Source organism: Chanos chanos, chromosome 1 (assembly GCF_902362185.1).
Source record: "Chanos chanos chromosome 1, fChaCha1.1, whole genome shotgun sequence".
NCBI lineage: Eukaryota > Metazoa > Chordata > Actinopteri > Gonorynchiformes > Chanidae > Chanos > Chanos chanos.
In genome coordinates, this window is record NC_044495.1 from 12,882,255 (window position 1) to 12,904,688 (window position 22,434).

The window sequence follows — 22,434 nt, forward strand, 5'->3', positions numbered from 1 at the left end:
CAACCTGACAAACTGATTATTATGCTTTGAATTCAGATGCAGATCAGCAGAAAATCTTGTTGGGTGAGGACACTTATCGGCCTTAGATAATCCTGTTTCTTAGCCAAGCTACTGAAGCCTAGAAGAACTGAAGGTGCATGTTGGCCTGTTTTAGACAGCAAACGTGATCTGAGGACCTGACAGATTAGAGTTGTAAAAGGAAGGTCCTTAAAGACCATGGGTTTCCCTTGATCAATAAAACTCTCTCTCTCTCTCTCTCTCTCCCTCCCGCCTCTAACTGTCTGACTCACGTACGCACACACACACACACATACACACACAGTCTAATACACGGTGGTATATTGTGGTAGAAACCTACCAATTTGTCTATTAAATGTAGCTCAACTAAAAGGTAAATACATGTGATGGCTGAAATATTGCCATCAAAAATAGTTTAGAAGAAGAAGAAGCACTTTGTGTCACACACACATACTGAGCTGTGAGCAGTGACATGCAGCCTCTGCATTTAACCCATCCTACCACCAGTGAGCACACACACTATGAGCTAGGAGCAGTGGGCAGCCACCAGCACCGGCGCCCAACTCCAGGTCTTTTTGCAAGTGGCCTGGTCAAGGTCACTGAGAGGCACTGATCCTAGCATGCATGTCTTTGTGGCAGAAGGAAACCGGAGCACCCAGAGGAAACCCACACAAACCCGGGGAAAACATGCAAACTCCACACAGCAAGGACCTGGGATGGCCGGGATTCGAAACCAGAGCCCTCTTGCTGTGAGGCAACAGTGCTAGCCACTGAGTCACCATGAATATCTCTCTCTCTCTCTCTCTCTCTCTCTCACTCACACACACACACACACACACACACACACACACACACACACACACACACACACACACACACACATACACACGACCGTTTTTAGGGGTTGCTACAGTGGTGCAGCTGTTAATGAGGGCAGTTTCAAATATGCTCTTGCAGACACATATCGGTCTACCTTAAAAAATAAGGAAGCAAAAGCATTTCCTGGTTGTTGGCAGGCAATCATGTGCACAGGCAATATGGCGGGACAGCAGTGCTATAGGAAGCTGGAAATTCAGGGAATAAACATTTTGCTTTATTTGGTTCATCTCCTCTTAATAATAAACTCGATCAGTCCCTACGCGAAAGCCGAAAGCGATGTAATAACGATCGCTGACTCAAACTGGACTCTAATTCTGGAGGGGGAGTGGATGTTAAAATTGTGAGTAGGCTGCACTGTTTCGAATGATGTGGATTTAAAGATGTATGTGTAATTTAAAATCATAAGTCTTTACTTTTGAAACAATAGTTTAATAGTTAATAGTTTAAGATGAAAAGCCACATTCTTATGAAAACGTTGCATTCCGAACGTCTCATTAAGAAAGATGTAATCCATAGCAAGTTGTCTTGTTGGTTAGGCGTCAAATGAAATACCATTTTGCCAAGTCCGCGATTATGCAAACAGCTGCAGTATGTATCACCTGGACATGAACAGTCTACATTTGCAGCAAATGCGATACATTCGAGTGTGTCAGCACAAACTCATTTTCATACTTTGCCTGATGATTATACAAATAAACTATAAGGGATGTGGGTGGCCTTTGTAGTAACTGTTGCGCGGCAAATGTATTTTAAGAAAGGGGTAGCAGTGAATTCTCTCACTGTTCTTTTTACACGCATAGCTATGCTCCATGGTGTCCTGCATGCCAGCAAATCCAGGCAGACTGGGAGATATTTGGTAAAAGGAGTGAAAGCCTTGGCATCTCCGTGGGCAAGGTGGATGTTACACAACAACCAGGTAGCCTACATATACCTACTGGGGTGTCATTCTTCTTAAATTTAAAGCACAGTGAATGATTTCTGTAAATTATGAAAAGGGGCTATAAGAATAGACTCTTTCTGCCACATTTCTGTGCTTAACATGGAAGATAAAAACAATTACGTTAAGTGTGTTCATTAAATGTGCGTAAAAATCTGAGTGTTCTGGCTCTTCTTTTTGGTGCCTAATCAAGTCTCTTGAATAAGGATTTGTGTGTGTGCGTGCGTGCGTGTATATTTGAGTGCATGTTTGCGTGTGAGCGTGTGTGTGTGCGTGCTTGCTTTTAAGTTGTCTATGGACTAATCAACACGTGAGTCAGCTCGGCAAACTTTTGCAAAGCATGTGTTATGTGCATCATGTTTTTTTCTCTTTTCTCTCTTTGAGTCACTTAATTCACAAAAGACCTTTTATCCTGGAAGGGGTCTGCCCTTTATGCTTGTCATGAGGTACTGGCTCAGCCTGTTGCTGAGGGTAAACAGACTAACAGAATTTCTGAAATTAAGTCTAAAAATAAAGGCAACATAGGACAAATTTTTGGTAGTGAGTTTGAAGCAGAGTTCACCACTGGCTCCACTCAAGGTACTCTGCAGGATGTGGTAGGGTAGACTGAAGTTGCTTTGTCTTTGTGACTTAAAAATGGCACAGTCATGCAAATTAAGTTCACTTAAAAATTTTAGCTAAAGCCAGGCTGTATTTTCTGCTTACTTCCTTTCAGTTGCAGGATAATATTTGGCTCCTTTGAGCTGCCTCATAGCTGTAGATTAACCCAGACAGTGTAATCTCATGGTATTTTCTCAAATTTTCCTCTGAGCCTATGGACAGCATTCCTATCATTCCTTCTCCATAAAAATGCCTTTTGCATTGAAATGCGCCTGACAACCTTTTGGATGCACCTCTGTTGCATCTGGGCTTCAGTGTATGTTTTCACATATTGCTCCTTTGTTACTGTTGAGTCAGTGACAGAGACCATATGCACCCTTAACTAACGGTCCAGACAGAAGCGTTCTGTGGATGTGTTTGACTAAAATGAATTAATTGTTGTATTTCTGGGCCCTGGCAAATCTGAGTAAGCATCCTGTCAGCATTTGGCATGGCTGAGACTGTGAAAGCACACACCATGTAAATCAAGTGAAGCTGTTCACAATTAAATTCACAATTTGGACGGGACACACCACTGTGTGTCCTAAAATAGCTTTCCATACCAGCAGCAGCACCGCTTAATAGCTGCCTTAGTGAGGAGAAGGAGACCCTCTGTGGAGATAGGAGTCCTCCACTGTGCTATAATGCCACACCGAAGCAAAGGCTCTCAACTCACTCTACAGTTCAGCCATCGAGAGGCTAGAACAACTCCTACGCCCACCTAGGTTCTCTTTTTAGATCTAGAAACCTCGGAGGCACTGCATCCTGCATCCATTTCCAGTTTTCACTGTTCTGTCTCTCTCATCTGTTTTTCAGGTCTGAGTGGGCGGTTCATGGTAACCACACTGCCAACCATTTTTCAGTAAGTCCTCAGATGACTGATGATTACCTCTCAGTAAGACAGAGGTGTCATACACTTGCATTACATTTTCCCTCAGGTGAACTAAACATGTTCTGCCGGTCATGTTGTCTAGGAGTTGTGTACAATTTTTCAGGATATTAAGAGTCATATTAAGTAAAACATACTGTGTGGCTTTGTATTTATTTTAAAATCGGTCGGCCTGTATGAATGTAAATTATTCCCGAGTGTCAAGTTCCACAGCTGATTAGTCATTTCCATTCCACAGTGCTAAAGATGGAAGTTTCCGGAGATACTTGTCATCGCGGGCAATTGAGGATATCCAAGCATATGTTACAGACAGGAAATGGGAGGCTGTGGAACCAGTGCCAGGATGGAAATCACCCTCGTCTTTTCTGTAAAGAACAAAAAAATTCTGTCTGCTCACGCATCCTTATGAGTCTTTTGTATCACACGTTACCACCCTCCTAAAAGAATGCTTGCAGTTTACAGAAACACTGCAATTTTCACTCTGTTATTTGCCTTTGACTAAGACGAGACAATGGGTAAAACATAGTAAAGTGAGAGATTTCTATCACAGATATTCACCTCTATGTGAGGATAATCAGATTAATCATTTATTATCTCTTTTTCCTCAAGGATGTCTGGGATGGCTGGTCTCTTCCAGCTCTCAGTGTGGATCAGAGTATGTTTCTCTCTCTTTCAGAACAAATGACTCAGCAGATATGAATTTCAGACATTTGACTAGGGTGTATAAAAAAAATGATCAGTTAAAGATATTTTTTTTTCTAGCGGCTAATGTTCATAGATTTTATTAGGTTTACATCATTTGATGTATTCAAGAGAAAGCTGTTATGAAATACCATAGCCTTTTCATCCTTCAGTGTTGATTCATGTTGTGCCTTAAAAGGCTTTAAAGGTAGAACACGCACTTCGTCTGTTTTTAGAATACGGTAGATTTATTGGTGGTTTTGCAAGACTGTACAGTGTATGTTTATTGAGAAGGAAACTGGTCATAATTCCTCAACCATTTGGTTTATTTATGTTTGATTCAGCAAATCCACAGTTACCTGACCGACTCCCTTGGCATTCCTGTTTGGGGTTCCTATGTCATATTTGCCTTGGCAACATTATTCACAGGACTTCTTCTTGGCCTGGTGAGCCACAGAACACTTCTCTCCTTTTTGGAAATGACATTCTGTTTAGTTTTCAAACAGGAAATATAATATTTGTCTTTTGCAAGAGAATGAAACGTAAAGAGAGAAAAAGACAAAAAAAAAAAAAAAGCTTAATTTCTCCCTGTGCTTAGATCGTGGACTGCCGAAAGAGTTCTTGACATTTCCTGCTAGAGCCTTCAGCTCGCTGTAGTTATCAGATGGAGTAGTCAGATGTATGATGACTTACTGCAGTAGATATTGCATAATAAGTGTTAAAATAAAGATGTGTTTGGTTGCTCTATTATACAACTCTTGGTTGTGTAATCATAGTGAATTCTGCAGCTCTTGAGGAGGTGGTGGGTGTTATGGGCACATTGTAAAATCTGAAACATTTTTGGAATTGTATATTATGTTATACATATGTGTTGTATGTTTTTTTCTGTCCTTCAGATACTGGTTTTGATTGCTGACTGCATCTGTCCATCGAGACCAAAGCAAAGAAGGGATAAAACAGGTAAGAATGGTTAGTTGAGATATGATGAGGCAACGAACTAGTTGAACTGTATTACCCATTAAAATACATTGTTACATTACACTACATCGTATTACATCTGTGCTTCCAGGCTGTAATCGTGTTAAAACAAAAAGCTCTGTTGACACAAATGAGAAAGAAAAAATTAGATTCGAAAACCAGTGTTCATTGTTATTTACATTTGCAAAAAAGTGTGTAAATTGCCACCGATAAAGCTTCAAGGTTGTCTTTATTGTCCCACTAGGGGAAATTTGTTATACAGCAAGGGTTCACAGAATGACAGAATACAAAGGGACAGCAACAACAACAACAACAACATCAACAATAAATCCCAAAATTAGTGCAGGGAAATGGAAACTCATACCACGTACAAATATGCAAGTGTGCAAATGTGCCAGGGTAGTGCAAGGAATGCACTCAGAGTGCTAATTGCCATTAAGCATATCGATAGCTCTTGGGATGAAAGAGATACTGTCCTCAGTTCAGACCATGACCTGCTTTTAATCGTCTTTTCCCTCCAAAGCGCAGATCTATACACAGGAAGAAGGTGCACAGAGTTATGATCAGATGAATCCAGTGCAGGTCCCGCCTTAGACTTGTACGTCCCCTCAGTGGAGCCATAACATAGATCTGGAGTTTTGTTGTGATGTGTTGGGCAGGCGACATATTGATAAAAAGAGTTCAAAGATATTTTGAGACTGCAATGATTAAAATGACCTAAAATAACATTTGGATTTTTGTGTCACTTTAAACATGGTGTCAGCAGCAGATTTGGCATCTGCCTTGGTGTGAATGTAGACAACGGTAACAAATATTTGAGGGAACTCCCTCAGGAGCTAAAACGCCCCTTACCAACACAGACAATAGGTCTGTGTCAGGGAGGCACAGCCGCTCACGCACAGTGACATTACTGCACCATCTGCGGTTGATGTGCAAACCCCCCCCCCCCCCCCCCCCCCCCTCAGTGATTTCTGAGTACCCAGCAGAGTTAGAAAAATAGATTCATGTAGAGATACAACAGAAATACAGCTGCAATATTTGGTTTACTCAACATCTGACAGTAACCTTACACGACCAACATGCAGGTATCAGGTTTCAGCAGGGGAAAAATGATGTTACAGTTAATCATGCTATAAATTCAGTGGACATTGTAATTTGTTGCAGGTAATTCGTCTGTAACTACTGCAAAACAGTTGATATATAACTGGACATTTGCATTTCTTTCATTCTTAACAGAAGACAAATTATGTCAAAATATGTTTTTCAGCCATTTTAAGTGTTCAACAGTTGTTAGGGCATCAGAAGACTGTAGTTCAGCTCAGTAGAGTAGAGCCAACTGAGGCAGTGATTGACAGGGAGTTGTCTACACAGATCTCCCTTTTTCTGAAATCACCAAGTGATTGTGAAGATGGTTGTCTTTAAGATTTGATGCAATTCTGAAGTATAAAATGTGTGTAATAACCAATGTACAGCCCCCTCCTTCTAAAACAGGCACCCCCACTTGTTCTTCCAAAGTTAACATTTCCAATCAGCTCATCTGATACAGAAGTGGGAACTGAAAAGTTATTTGTTACCCTTTTCATTTTTTCATGCTTCCAGCATCATCAGAACTGTCTACTTATATGGATACCATTATTGCGTTCCTAGACTAAACTTTTTCCCAGTTTTACCAGTCAGATCACTTCTGCTACTCTTTTAAAGTATATTACCGTAATGTATCTTGACTAATACGTTGTCTTGATAGTGTGACTCATCTTTAATGTCATTTTGGTTCATATTCATAAAAATAAAGTGCACTTTTTCCCCCCAGTGGTGTATGTGAAAGAGGATGGCTCTGAGGATGAGATTGAGGACACGCTCACAGAGGAGAAACGAACATCTGACCCAGACGAGAGTGAGAAGGTTTCTGGTGAAGAATCAACGGAAGAAGACAGCCCTATGACTGAGGTAGCTGGCAATGGTAGTGACCATGCTCTGCCAGAGGGGGCGGCAGAGGGCATGGTGAGAAAGAGGAAGACCCAAGGGCCCAACACACCAGAAGGAACTTAACATCCCACAATGCAATGTTCACCAAGAATCTGGTTCACCACAAAGAGAAAAGGCCTCATCCACGCATTGTGGCTTAAGGCACACGAAGCAAGCTGTCTAAAAGACTGCTACTGCACTTTTAAAAGTGCTGAATGCCCTTTGATCTTTCCTTGCCCAATTTCTAGTGTTTTTAGTTGCAACCTCCTTTTCTTTTGCTCAGCCTATCATCTTTTTAGCAGCATCTTTAATACAAAATTCTTCGACGCTGACATGAATGATGGAGTCAGTGAGCTTAGGCAACAGTAAAATCAGTTGACCCCCAAGAGCTTTATACCAAACGTTGAATGACGTCCACTCAAACTCTGCTTTTTCTTGCTTGAAATGTGTGTTAAAATAGCAACAATGCTGGCCATCCACTATGCTGTAATTTAAAATATCAGAAGATCAAGCCAAGGGAACAAGGGGAACTGACAGAGCATTAGCTCTGTCCTTTGTGTAGCATAAGTCTTCCTCCTTTGTTCGACACCTGTCATAACCATGGCTGGTTTGCAGAGGGTAGCTCATGTCATGTTTCATAACATTCCTACATGAAGAAAAATGAAGTTCAGCCATAACTGAAGGGTCTTGTGTGATCTCAGTATAATCAAAAGTTCACCTAAGAGAAAGCAGAACTTAATGGTTGGACTAAGAGCAATGACATGAAAGCCATTTTCTTTACAGTGAGGACTCTGAACTTGTGAAGGCAATCATCAACATAAGCTAATGGCAGTCAGACACAGGTATGAGTCAGTGTAGTGTCCATTAAAGGAAATCAGATGTTTTAGTTGTGGGAGCATTAGTCTTTCTCCAGCTGTAACTTGTTTACACTGTAACGACCAGCCTGGTCAGATAACGATACCATTCAGTTATTCAAAAAACATGGCTTTATTTATCTAAATTAATTTTAAAGCAATAATCAATGTCATTTGCACAAATTTGTGAGAGAGGCCAAGTGATTTTTTTTAATTTAGTTCATTTTAAATGATATTTTTGAACTTTTGATTGTCAGTTGATTGTCAGTTGTCTTTGAATTGTATTATGCTGTTATTGATTTTTGCATGCAGTAAGGATTTTGACAGGAATACAGTATTGGAAGAAAGTCATAGGATTTGTATGTAAAAATTAATCAGAAATAAGATGCACCAGCATGTCTTTCTCTCTTTTTGCTGAAGTGTCTGATCCTTTGGATCAACAAGCACATGTTACTACACGTGTATGTCCTTGTATTTTGAAGAAATACAATTCTAGTGTCCATGTCTTTTGGTCCGGTGCCTATATAACGAATTCATTAAACATTTCATATGAAATCATTTCAGTTTATTGAGTTTGTTAGGTGAATTCTAATGGGATTGTGTTGTATGTTTTAAAGGAAAATACTTCGTGCAGAGCTAAATGACTTACAATCACACTCTGAAAGTCATGACTACCCGATCAGGAGAAAATATTCATAATCATCATCTGCCTTCCACAGAGGATAAATTTCATCTGAAGGAGGGAAATACATATCTGCTTTATGTAGTGTCCTCTTATGAATCCAGAAAGTGTGGGGGCTATTGGGATGAAATAAGCCTAGTTCCACGGTTATGTAAAAGTGCAGGGGAGGGTGATAATGTAGAGAGCTCAGTTCAAATTGGGCCACCAGCAATCTGCCCAGGAGTGTCAAAGCGCTCTTGTGCATGTTTACAGCTTATGGGCAAAACATGTTGAATCATGAATATTAATGCTGCGTACTTGCTATATTAATATTCATAATTAGAGTAAACAAAGTTTCAGATACAGTGCCTGCAGAAAGCATACAGACCTTTCCACTTTTTTCATACTTTTTTGTGCTATCAACTTCATTCCAAATGGATTCAATAAATTTTATTTATTTGTTCATCTGACCTTCAATTAACACACAATACCCCATAGTAAGAACGCAGGAACACGTTTTTAGAATTTTTTGCAGACCGGTTAAAAATGAAAAACAGTCTCTCACTTGCATCACTGCTCAGGCCATTTATTGAGTACTCTGTAGAACCACTTTTGCCAGTGAGTCTTCACAGATGTACTGTACCTCCAGCAGCTTTTCCAAACCTGGATTTAAGCAGTTTCTCCCGTTCTTCTCCCATCCTCTCAAGTTCTGTCAGGCAGAAAGAGGAACGTCGCTTAACTGCAGTCCTCACAATGGATTAAAATGAATTTGATCCATTTTGAACCGAGTCAGAAACACAAAACGTATAGAAAAAGTGAACTGATCTGAATATTTTCCGAGGGCACTGTATACGAGATCCAGCGACAGGATTAAACTGGAGGCATACTGTATTTTTCTGCTTTTCCAAGCTCTAAACTTTTTTTTTTTTTTTTTTTTTTTTTACATTTTTTATATAATGCCAGTACAATAGGTTGTAGGGTCACCGCAATCTATATAAAAGACAACAGACTGTATTGATTTCCAGCCTGTTGTGTGTGGGTTGCCCAACAGAGACTACATCTGAGCCTTTTTTTTGTTTTTTTTTGAGGGGCGATGCAAAAGCCCCTGTGGCTATTAAAGGGCCAAAGGAGTCTTTGGTTAGATAAACCTTTGATCCTAAAACTCCTGTAAGTTTAACTTTAAAAGTTAATCATTCATCTGTGTAGCAGTGATCTTTGTGAAATATTGGTGAGAGAAGGAGTCTGTGGATCACCTGCCAGGAGAAGACATGTCTGATAAACCTGTGTGTGTTAGTGACTACGAGTTGCATGCTAAGAGGATCTTACCCAAAGCAGTGTTTGATTATTATTTTTCTGGTGCAGATGAGCAGGAAACTCTGGCTGATAATATAGCAGCCTTCTCCAGGTATGACATTGGAGGTAACATACTCCTGTGCTAATGCAAATAGAGATTTTTGTTTTGTTTTGTTTGTGGTTGCTTTTCTAAAAATGTGTAGATTATTTGATGTAATCTTTGCATACATGTCTTTGCAGAATATAATTCGAATGATAGCATTACACAAATGGTCTTAGCGGGAAATGGCTTATGCAAATGGTCTCAATACATGTCATGGCAGTCATCTTTGCAAAGTCTAAAAGCAAAACATTTGAAGAACATGCGCTGAAATTAGGTCAGTGTGACACAAGCATGTTGAATACTTCTAACTATAAGCACCATATGTAGTATGAACACACACCATGCTTTATTTTCTAACATCTAGAAGAACTGAATGAGAGCCATCAGTTTGTTATGTAAAACACAAAAAAAGATATTTGAAATGTATTAAACAGAATATTTTTGCATTAAAATATACACAAAGCAAGACTTTGTGATAACTTCTCTACATAAAAGCAGGCGCACACATAATCAATTAAGTGTAAATATTCATCAGGTCAACAAAAAAGGTAATGATCTCTGTTTTGAGTCATGTATATAGGGTCCAGAAAAAACACTTTAAACTGACCCTGCCACTGGAAGAAAAATGAAAAAATATAAGTGGAAAAGTTGACGTTCATGTGAGCGTTGACTTATTAAGATATGTCTTTTTTAAAAAGTGATAATCACCAGCAAAATGACTTTTCAGCAAGCAAGTTCATTGCATGAGTCAACACAACATCAGTTTAAAAACAAGCCCAAAGTCCATCTCAACTCTAATCCATGTTTCCATGTTATGTCTCTGGCCTATTTTTAGAGCTCTGTTCTCTGTTTAAAAGTCTGATGCAGAGAGAGAGAGAGAGAGAGAGAGAGAGAGAGAGAGAGAGAGAGACATTATTTGGATTTCTCAGCCTTAAGTGTCTCTTTGTGCTTTGTGTGGGTGGTCAGACAGACTGTACCTTAGAGACCTGAAGCAGTGTTGGTGTCAGCCCAAAGCAAAGGCTATCATTAGTCACATAAACAATGTCATGATGGAAATGCAAAAAGAAAAAGAAAAGAAAAAAGAAAGAGAATGTACAAAAAGAAAGAGAATGTACAAAAAAAGAAAAAAAGATTGTCAGCTTTCCTGTCTGAAGTGATTCCAGGTAGGAGACAGCCAATGTAAGAATGTAAAACAGCTGCAGTCAGCAAGTTTCCAAGTCCAACATGAGTCTGATTGCATCAGTAATTATCAGCAGCATCTGATAGTAATTAAGTACCCAAGAGCAATGTCCTATTAATCACATTAGAGTGTCTCTGTGGAGGATGGAAAAGAACAACTAAAGAAGAATTCTGCCTCACTCTACATTTTATAGGCTCATTTCATACAGCCCTTAATTTCATATACTGTCTTTTATCTGCACTTACAAATATAGATGAATAATGATCATTAAATACTGACTCGAAGCATATCAAAATGGGTTTGTCTCTACCCCCACCCTCCCACCCCTGTTGGCCTACATTTTAACAGTCTCATGTATCATTTAAATCAAGACAAACCCTTAAGAGATCTGACTTATAAAGTATAAATCAAATAAAGTGCTTGTCTACAAACTTTCACATTCTATTTCCGTGCTTTGGCCATTTTTTTTTCATTTCTCTACTTCCCTCTCCGCTTGGTGAAGATGGCGTTTCTGTCCTCGTGTGCTTCGAGATGTGTCTAGAGTGGACATGTCTGCGACAGTCCTGGGTGAGTTGCTGAGCATGCCCGTGTGTGTGGCAGCCACCGCCATGCAGAGGATGGCGCACCCAGAGGGAGAGACGGCCACGGCCAGGGGTGAGTGCCGTGATGGCGCTGTTTCTCTACCCTCTCCTGAAGCACCTACACTATTTCCATATAATAAAAAATCTATAACAAAAAAATGATGTATGCACAGTGTTCTCTTATTTTTGCTCTTTTATAGAAATACTCATAGATTTCCGACAGGATTATGATGCATGGTTTCATATCATGTCTTCCTGTCTTTGACCGTTTCACAGTTTTTTGTTGCTAAAAAACAAACAAACAAACAAACAACAACAATAATAATAATTAGAAAAAAACCTCTTCGTTAGTTATTTCAGTCATGTCATTCCAGAATCCCAGCTAAAAATGTTAAATGGTTGGAGGTCAGACAAAAGAGTGTAGGCATGAGCAGATACACTCAGACTGGTCTCAGGGCCAGTCTCCCATAGACACCAGACTAATTCTCAGATTAATGCGACAGAGCTGGCCTTGTAAATTTGTGTAAATGCCAAAAAAAAAATCAAAAATAAAATTAAGATCATATATACACTTTATTATCATGTTTATTATAGTGTTAAGTGTTTTTGCTATTGAACACTTCACAACATTATTATGTTGAAACAGAGTGAAATTAAGCTGGTTGAATCAGGTGGCCACATGAGGGCGCCACATGACTGTATTACATAGAGCGAGGGTTCCGGGTTGTGGAGTTCAAGGAAACTGAAGATTTCCTCACTCCTCTACGTGCGCACGCGCACACACACACACACACACACACACACACACACACACACATATATAAATCTGCATATCATCTGCATATTTGCAGCTTTACGATGATCAGTTTACGTAAGATTAAATTGCTCTAATTTCCAGGGCTCTTTTAAAAGTGACTATAATTTTGCTTGTGGGTCAACACACATTTCCTTTTTAATCCTAACCATTGCCCTTCCCCTTACCCGCACTCTAATTGGAAAAACACCACAGCATCAGCAGTGTGCAAATATTTTGCTTGTTAGAACACCAAAACTCACTGAAATAAAATGCAATCCAATGGGATAACAGTGTGAGATATTTTGATAATATTTACATAATTAGTGGCAAATGTCACACACACACACACACACACACACACACTCACACACACACTTTCCTGTCTGTCTTTTTTTTCTGTTAGCTTGCACATCTACTGGCACAGGCATGATGCTGAGTTCATGGGCTACCTCCACCATTGAGGAAGTGGCAGAGGCTTCGGGAAGCGGAGTACGCTGGATGCAGCTCTATATCTATAAGGACAGAGCGCTGACTCAGTCTTTGGTCAGGAGGGCCGAGAAGGCTGGATATAAGGGTATCTTTGTCACCGTGGACACACCTTATCTTGGCAGGCGGCGCAATGACGTGCGTAACCGATTTAAGCTGCCCTCTCATTTGAGGTAAGAGCTGAGGCAAGCAGGCGTAACACCAGCGTGTGCCAAAAGTATGATTTTTTTTTACAGTCATGCACAAGTGTCAGTGTGGAGAACCAAATTCATTCATCTGCACCAGCAGCTTTCACAAGCAACTAAGCCTTAAATTATACCGCGCTCCCCCTACTTCCATTGCTATGATGATTTGAATTGATCTAATATGCTTTAAAACAACTTTAGTTTGATGAGCTATTGTGAAACGCTCTGTAAGACAGTTCATGCTACAGTGCAGGAGTAGGTCGGGTTACTCCCACTTCTATCTTTCAAGGATTTAAACCTCAGGTAAGCCATGACTTTTCCCTTAGAGAAGGTTATGGAACTAGGAACTAGGAAGTGTAACTCACCATCACACAAGAACATCAGCGTTTATAATGAAGTATGTTTCATGAAGTATATTTAGTGAGGGGAGAAAGGTACAGAAACTAGTTATAAATAATCGCATGTCAAAGAAAAATATTTCTTTTTGTTTGATTAATACTCATGAGAGATGTTCAAAAAAACAAAGCCTGTCTCGAATTTTGTCAAACATAGACAGCTTATTTTACAGCTCTGTTTGTCTTGAAAGCCAGACTAAGTTTCACTGAAGAGTTTTATGTATTTATGGAAGCAGAAATCTCCCTCCTAAATCAAGGAAACCTTTCACTCACGTCATCCTGTAGATTAGCAAGTCGCTCTCTGGGATTAATAGGAACTGGTTTAACCTTAGTCAACCCCTTCACACAATATTCTATTCATATGGGGAAACGTCGAGATATGAGCAGTTATCCAGATGCACTGATGGAGTGGCCTTTGAAAAAAAAAAAAAGCTGCTTGATGTTACCATTTCCTTCCTATCCAATACCACCAGATAAATCATTACTTCTAAAGGTTGTAAAACAGTGCACGAATTTATGATATATTTCATTTAAGTGGCCGCCTTTTCATCAGCCATGACACAACATAAACTTCTCAAGCTTCCCTGAGATCCTTCGCTTAACCCCACAAATCGAAAAGCGGTGCCAGCAACAAGGTACCATTGATGGCCTTAGTCATGTTTGGACAAGGAGTCCCCAGCTCACCTTTCACACACTGACCAAAACCAATGCACTAATTCCATTCCCAGTTTTTTTTTAACCCTCATACCTTGTTATTCCTTTCTTTTTTTTCAGGATGACCAATTTTGAGAGTCCTGATTTAGCATTTTCCTCCAAGGAGGGCTATGGTGAGGACAGTGGATTGGCTGTGTATGTTGCTCAAGCCATAGATCCTACACTGAAATGGGAGGACATTGCTTGGCTGAAGAGCATCACAGACTTGCCTGTCGTGGTCAAAGGGGTTTTAAGAGGTGGGTAATTTAGTTAAGATCTGGAAGGGCTTGTTTTTAGCAGCTCCGTGGGATACTTTCACTGAGGCTCTGCGGCATCTGCTTGCCCTTTTGGCAAGCTGTTGTGCCTCTGATAGATTATGTAGGTGTGAGTCATTTGCATAATCCAATCAAGACCATGGGTACATGAAAAAGAGGATCACAACAGTTTATCTCCATCTGAGGAGTAAGCAGTTAAGTAGAGAGCTTCTCCACATGATTATCAGCATTGTACATAGATACTCTCAATTTAAATTATCAGGTGATGCTGAGCATCCCTGGGGAGAGAACTTCATTCAAAATTCTCTCCTTGTTGCTGGAGTTGGCAGCAAATACTTTTTAAAAAAAAACCCATCAGAAAGAATTTTACCTGAGTTTAGAAAACGTTTTCACTTAAGTATTTGTAGACTGAAAAAGAACTCTCGAGAGCATGTTCGAAAAATGTTTAGCTCGTACTGAGGAAGATATCATTATAAACTGTGGCATGTCATCTAAATAAGGATATAGTATGTAAGTAATAGCATATAAGTCCTCATTACATGTGATGCCAAAGGACAACTGAGGAACTGGTTTTTATTCATTTAAGTGCTGATGCAACTTACAGGTTAATATTGAAAAAAGGAAAAATTTGACTTTGTACACACTGCCCCAGAAACATCCAATGTATGATACATATAAGGGATAAGAAGCCAAATTGCTACGTTTAGCTGCACTATGAAAGTAGCCTCCGCATAGGCTACTGTAAAAATGTGAATTAAACCATTGAACAACTTAGCTTAAGAAAAGCTGAGCTGAGTTTCTATTGCAACTGTTAGACTATAACAGAATGTCTATGTTGTAGCTGAAGATGCCAAAGAGGCCCTGAAATACGGTGTTGATGGGATTCTTGTGTCAAACCATGGAGCAAGACAGCTTGATGGCGTGCCAGCAACCGTAAGTGTCGGTTTAGGGTGGAGAGTAGTATTTTTCTATGGAGTTCTCCAACCCAAATGTGCTCTTTTCAAGCTAATTTGCTGTGGACTGAAAAATCACATACTTGGTATGGTGCTTGTATTTGAAACGCTGTGATACAGTTTCTAAAAGTGTTACTCAGTGAGCCCACTTATATGACCAGATGCTTTTTAACATTTAATATACTTGGCTTTGCTGGAGGGTTAACAGTAAGCAGTTTTATTGTTTCCTATGAAAAGCAGTGCACAATCACTTTTTCTTGAGTTTGCAGCTCTAATTCAAATCCAGAGACTCCTCAAGATCACTTTGAGTTAAAAAGAGAATGTTACCCCTTTTTAACTCAGGGGAACTCAGGATCCAGTTTAATGAGACTATTTTGGAGTAGGGAAGTGCTGTGGATTTGCACAGTTTTGGTTAGGTAATGGAAATCCCTGTCTGTGTTAGTACAGATTGATGTTCTGCCTGAAATTGTGGAAGCAGTGGAAGGCAGAGTGGAGGTCTACCTGGATGGAGGGATACGCAGAGGGACGGACGTGTTGAAGGCCCTGGCACTGGGGGCCAAGGCTGTGTTTGTGGGACGACCTGTTCTCTGGGCTCTAGCTTGTGAGGTAAGGCAAAGAGAAATAGATTTCTCACTTTTACAGATACAGTAAACTTTGCACACTGTTCACCATTGGTGGTTGTTTTTTTTTCTGTTTGTTTGTTTGTTTTTTTCCACGTTGTATTAAAGGATCACGCTTATGTAATGAAATACTGATATTTTCGGAAACATAATTGTGCTTGAAATTGCTCCAATATCATCGTGAGTTATATTTCACGGCCCAGCCTCATATGATCTATTTCAAATTCCAAAACGTTGTATCAGGTTTTCACAAACTTTATTAAAAGACATATGTTTAACTGACTGCGCATCTCTTCTGGTTAAAAGGGAGAGAGAGGAGTCAGTGAAATGCTCCAGATATTGCGCGAGGAGCTCCATCTTGCATTAGCACTTGCAGGTACGATACAGACTTTCATTGTCTATTCTTATAGTCTAGTCTAGTGTTAAATTAAATCTGGTGTACCATTAAATTAGTCTGAGTTACAGTCCATGGGAAGACTCGGTCCTATTTACAGATAGCAGTCATGTGCAATTTTTCAAAGGCTCACAGTATCAATTATTCTGGGGAATGGCAAAATAAGTAAAGTGTCACATAATTGCTACTTGATTATAACCGGTCATCGCTGAATACATCAGATATCGTTTTGCTGTACCCCATAATTTAGTTATTCTTAGCACATTATTTTTGCTGCTTCATAATGATCTGTTCATGTCAAACCAGAACAGATGACACATAGAGTAGCGCCTTATCAAAAATGAAAATATATGCATCAAAGACTCAATTTCATTTCAATATTACTCTCGTTTGTCCAAAGGATGCCGTTCTTTGAAAGAAGTTGATAGATCCATTGTGAGAAGATCATTTTTTGCCTCAAGGATCTGAGAATCATGACTGAAGACATTAAGGGATCGAGGCAGAAAATTGTGGAATGTACAAACAGTTGACCTGGATCAAATCAGTTATGCTTGTTGAGTAAAAGGAATCTCTATAAGGGGGAGTATATTTCTGATTCTTCAACAATTTTCACCCATTCTCAAAAAATACCAAATGGTCTAAGGGTTTTCTATTAAAGCAACACAAATCATAAATAGCTTATGATTGCTGTCAAAACGCTTTCTGAGACAAAATATATCGCTCAAAGGCACAACTGCCATTGTAATCTCCGGTGTTTAGATGGAGCCAAATCTTCAATCTGTAATTATCTTGTCAAATTGACTGGAGAACTCGTTTCAGAACTCCTGATGCATGAGATGAGTAGCGTTTACTTTGCAAAGACTGCATGCAAGAGCCATAGCCATTCACAATTATACCATAAAGGAATTGTGTAACTATGAATCCTGTAATCATTTAAGCTAGTCCGTAAAAATATGACTACTATTTCAGTTCTGCAGAGGTCCTCGTTCTTTTTTATACAGGCAAATGTATCCGGTGGAACACTATAGTAGTTTGAGGCAAAAACATTTCTCATAAACAAAAAAAAAAACAAGATAATGCACTAACTGGAGAGATGGTGTAGAGAAAACTCACTGTGCTTAGTCTCCACACTCTTCACATGGTTTTTAGTTAAACTGGTAGCTGATCGAGTCATTTGTAACACGTTAGGACATAAACCCCTAAAGTATCCTTGATCATGTTACTGGTTTTACATGTTCAATTTACATTAAATATACAAATAATTTTAGTAATTCTGGCCCAAGGTCTGTAACTGAATTAAACCCCAATATATTTTCCATAATGCATCACATTCCATAATGGTTTGTTTATGTTTTCTTCTCTTTCATACAGTAAGGGAAAGTCATTTGGCTTGGTCCTGCACTCAGTCATCTTATGAATATGTATGTTATCCCGTCAGGGCCCTAAAGGCAAATGGGTTTTTGAGAGGTTCAGAAAGGTCACAGAATAGACATGGGATTTCTGTACCAACTCTTTCCAAAGCTGAACCTCAGCTACTGAAAGAAGTCATTATATATATTGGCCTGGCACAGGAAAACAAACTTTGTCAGGACTGTTCATTCGCACCTAGGACTTTGTTTGAACCTCCTCTGCCTGCTGGAGCCCAGAAGGGACATTTTTTCCCTCCTGCCGAAATCAAATGAAATGTCCAGATTTATGAAGGAGTTACAGGGCTTTTCCCTTGAGAGCTGTTCTGGAGGAGGTACTGTAAATATTAACATTTCACATTCGACACTGTTGTACATTAAAATGAGACAATGGCCAGGGAGATGTTGAAACTACGATGCATGTAAAGCATAACAGCCTAAACTACAATTACAATCTATAATCTAACCATTTATCTTAGGTTTTACTGTGTTGCCGTTTTATTTTTGCAAAATGTTCTCATTCTCTCATGATTGCTTTACTACTATGCTAATATGGCCAAGCTAGCTAATATTGTTTCCCATTCTGACTGCTTGTGCTTTTTTTTTTTTAAACAAAATGTTGACATACCATTCCTCCATAACAACTCTATGGTTTTTGAATAAAGTTAGTCTACTGGAAAAGAGCTGGTAATGAAATGAATCTCAAATTTTTGACTGAAACTAAGAAAAAGTTATGTTGAAAAAGTTAGCAAAGGTTATGAAACTGGACATGCAAGCAAATGTCTCAAAAGAAAAAAAAAAGTCTCTCTGCTACTTATTTCGTGGATTTTATGTTGGCTGGCCATGCCAGGTATTTTTTTTTAATTGCATTTCAATACATTTAAACACTTTATACTTTAGTGATTCAGCTGAAAGTAACTTAAAAAAAAAAAAAAAAGAAAGAAAGAAAATCTTTGACTGCACTGGCACTCTTAATGAGAGAGCGAAAACACTAGCGTGACTTTATCAAAGCTGCTCTATCACTGGTGCTGACAGAGCTAAACTGCAGTCATCTCAATATAACCCAGGCCCTGCACCACAGAAATAGAAACCCAACAAGGGATATCATTTTGGGAATCGCTTGAAGCCGTGTACAGCCTTACTGCAAAGATTCAACGTCACATAACTGTTGTTCTAATTTCTTTGAGCTTAAGCGAATAGCATTGCAACCACACTGGCCATGAAAGTTAGCAGAGGTTTTGCTGAACAAGGCACTTTTGTCTGACCGGAGTGAGGCCACCAGTTCCAAGACACAAACCAAAGGAAAAAAAAAAGATGAAAGTTAGCCATCACATCGCCTGAAAGAAGAGAAAAAGATATAGACATCCGTGTCATTTCTAGCCGTGAGGCCAGGCAGAAACACTGGAATTGAATGACTCGCTCCTGTGAATTAAATTTAACATTTAACTGAAATAGACAAATACAAATTTCAATGTTAGAATTTGACATGACTTTACTGTCACTGTGTTTTGTAAAGTGAACTGATTGTATTTCAAGGGGGAAAAACAGAACAATGTCCAAGTCAATTTGACTGATACTTTCAAGGCCAACGTTACTAATTCACAAATAGGCTTACATTTCTGAATGAATATATAATGTTGCATAAACCTGTCACTAGTGGCTGTCAAAACCTCACCCATAGTTCGCTGTGTCTAAGTGAAAAAAAGAACCAAGGCCACTAGGGAAAGCCACAACGATGCCTTGCTTGCCTGTGTGTCTGAAATGCAGCCAGTGGCATGTGTCCAGGGTGAATGGCTGTAGCTCTGCATTTTCCACAGAGGGTAGCTGGTGGAGCCAATATGGGACAGGGCGTGCCTTTGCTGAGGCCTGTGGTCATAGTGACAAGACACTGTCTCAAGCCCAAAATGACCTTTCATAATTAACTTTGCTGGTTAGCAAAGGATAAGACCTCCTGTTCGGGGAGAGATGTTTCAAATAAAATAAAACAAAATAAAAAATGAAAAAATAATTGAAGCTGGTCATAAAGAATCAGTGAAGGTTAATACAGTTATTACTACAACCGCCTCGTTAACAAATGACAGAAATTGATTGGCCTCTCTGACACAGTACTGGATTGGTTCAGGCCCTACTTGTCTGACAGAGATTTTTTCACTCCTTTGGTAACCATTCCTGGACAAAAACTGACATGATGTATTGATATGTCTTGATATTATGTATCAGATCTTTTAAGGGTCCATGCTAGCAACTGTATTATTCAGTCTTGATATGTTCTAAATGTTTCTACACAAGTATGGCATTAAATTTGATTGCTATGTTGATTGCTTCCTGCACACGCGACCGTATCAGATCCACCGACAAACACTGTCACTGTGTCAATTTCATTAACTCATGGTTCTCACCAAATTTCCTGCAGTAAAACAAAGACAAACTTGAGAGACTAGTCACATTTGTGGCAAAGGCATAGACAGAGAAACTGAAACTGTGCACTAGTTTGAAATCTCTGGCACTTCAACTCCTAGGTAAACATCATGTCCCAAGTTTAAAAAAAAAAAATCTCCGTGTTTTTGGACGACAATTTTAATTTTGAAGTCCATATTTGGAATGTTCTCAAATAATCTTAGAGATTCTGAAAAAGTGCAGCTGTTTCTCTTCTAGGCACACACTTAAACTAATGCAGACTTCTATGATCAATGAGTTGGACTACCCATCTGCTATCTGATCATTCCGACAACTGCCAATTCAAAATATACCACCATATATACTGGCCATGACCAGAAAGAAGAACACACATTATGCCTGTCTTAAAGCCCCATCATTGGTAACCTGCCATTTTTAATTGATTTCAAGATTCTTTCACTGGTGTTTAAATCATTCAGAGGACTTGACCCTGTCTGTAAGTCTGATATGCTTTTGTGGTATGTTTCTAATACAGCCTTTTGGTTCTCAGACTGTCTTCTAGTTGTTCCACAGAGTAGGACGAAGAGTTATGAGGTGACTTTTAGTGTTGACCATCCTGGCCTCTGTCGTAGACGGCCACAAGGTTTGAGTGTTTCACAGTCTGTCGACATATTTATGAGAACTCATATATTGTTTACATATGCATTTTTAGCTTGGCATTTACAAAGGGATACTTTTGTTATACCTTTGGTTAATTCCACCTTATTTCCTGTGTTACCTGACCTTTTTTTACTACCTTACCTTGTTTTATTTGTATTGCCGTTGTTTTTTTTCTTTTTAACTTTTTTATGTTATCTCTTGTAAAGTACTTTTTACTGCACAAATTTACATGGCATATTTTTGAACAATTATTGTATATTGCACCAAATGTGATATATAGATCAATTTTGATTTGATTTGTTTTGATTTCATTTGATTATTTCAGTAAAGTTGTCAGCTTGTGTACTTCGCTTCTGACTAAGAACACAAGACACAAAATGCAGTGTGTGTATTGCCCACAAGAGGGCAATGTTTAACCTTTTAGTCTCTTTACCAGTGCAGCGTTGGCTCCTGCAGAGGATGCCTATCCAAAGAACGTGGGGTTTTCTTACAGCAGAAGTGACCCACTGTGCCCTGTTCTAAGTAATCACGCTTAGAAATCCTCAGACAAATATTATTTCTCTCAGCTTGTCTCTTCGATTTTATTTGAGGCATATTTATTATTTAATGCCACTCATCTTCTTAAACAGACATAATAATGACAAAACATAGCACAGTCCCACACAAATACCTCCTGTCTTGTGCGATCTCACTTACACTTGATCCCTGGTTCCTTCTTTGTCATCCCTTTGTAGGTTTTGATCAATCAGTGTTGGTAAGGAGCGTGATGGTTTGTGAGGGTTCTGTGATGATCTGGCATAAGAGTGATACAGCAAACTGGAGGCAGTTCCTTCCTGTGGCACACAATGTAATGACCTGGAAAGCCATATCAATCTGCAAGTAATTACTCCATCATACTTCCCACAGTAGTCATCTGCCAAGGCCACTGAGATGACTGTTAACCCACTAGTGCATCTCTTCACTTTACACAAAAGGTCAATGAGACAGCCCTGGGACCTCACTAAAACAACCACCAACCTGGAGCCAAATGCTCAATCTTCATGCAAAAATAATAGAAAAGTGTTATGTAGACCGATTTCAGTATCATTCTCGCAAATTCTTCCGTGTCTTCTGTTTATTTATTTATTGTAATTTTGCTGAACTTCCCACTGTAGCCAATGTTTCTCCTTTTTTCCATTTTCTACAATAGTAACAGAGTGGCTTCAATTCTTTGTTTTCCTTTGCTACGTGTAAGAATGTGCAAGTTCTCAAAATGACTATTTAAGTTGTACCAGGTGAAGAAATATGATTATAGTGAAACCAATTTTGATCCAGAAAAAAGAAAAACATTCAATGTCTTTCTAACACTCGGTGACAATTGCCTTAAATTATCCATTTATTTTTGTACAAGGATAGTGACAGTACGTTTTCAAATATGGACCTCACAGCTGAAGCTAATTAATAACAGCTCTGAGTGTGTGTGTATGTGTGTGTGTGTGTGTGTGTGTGTGTGTCAGAGGGAGCACATCTGTTGACA

At 39.2% G+C, this 22,434-nt stretch overlaps 2 protein-coding genes across 2 annotated transcripts; both read left to right on the forward strand.

The window, feature by feature from the left end:
- The first annotated feature begins 1,040 nt into the window (after positions 1–1,040).
- Positions 1,041–8,346, forward strand: tmx4 (thioredoxin-related transmembrane protein 4). Its single transcript, XM_030775997.1, has 8 exons — positions 1,041–1,237; positions 1,698–1,813; positions 3,290–3,335; positions 3,601–3,729; positions 3,972–4,017; positions 4,388–4,489; positions 4,940–5,003; positions 6,832–8,346. The coding sequence occupies exons 1-8, from the start codon at positions 1,041–1,043 to the stop codon at positions 7,068–7,070; spliced, it is 939 nt and encodes a 312-aa protein (XP_030631857.1). The 3' UTR covers positions 7,071–8,346.
- A 1,380-nt stretch (positions 8,347–9,726) lies between these two features.
- hao1 (hydroxyacid oxidase (glycolate oxidase) 1) lies at positions 9,727–18,557 on the forward strand. The gene is made up of 8 exons (XM_030768295.1): positions 9,727–9,906; positions 11,580–11,731; positions 12,858–13,113; positions 14,295–14,470; positions 15,330–15,421; positions 15,889–16,047; positions 16,368–16,437; positions 16,856–18,557. Exons 1-8 carry the CDS (start codon positions 9,770–9,772, stop codon positions 16,921–16,923), a joined length of 1,110 nt encoding a protein of 369 aa, XP_030624155.1. The 5' UTR covers positions 9,727–9,769; the 3' UTR covers positions 16,924–18,557.
- The last annotated feature ends 3,877 nt before the right edge of the window (positions 18,558–22,434 follow it).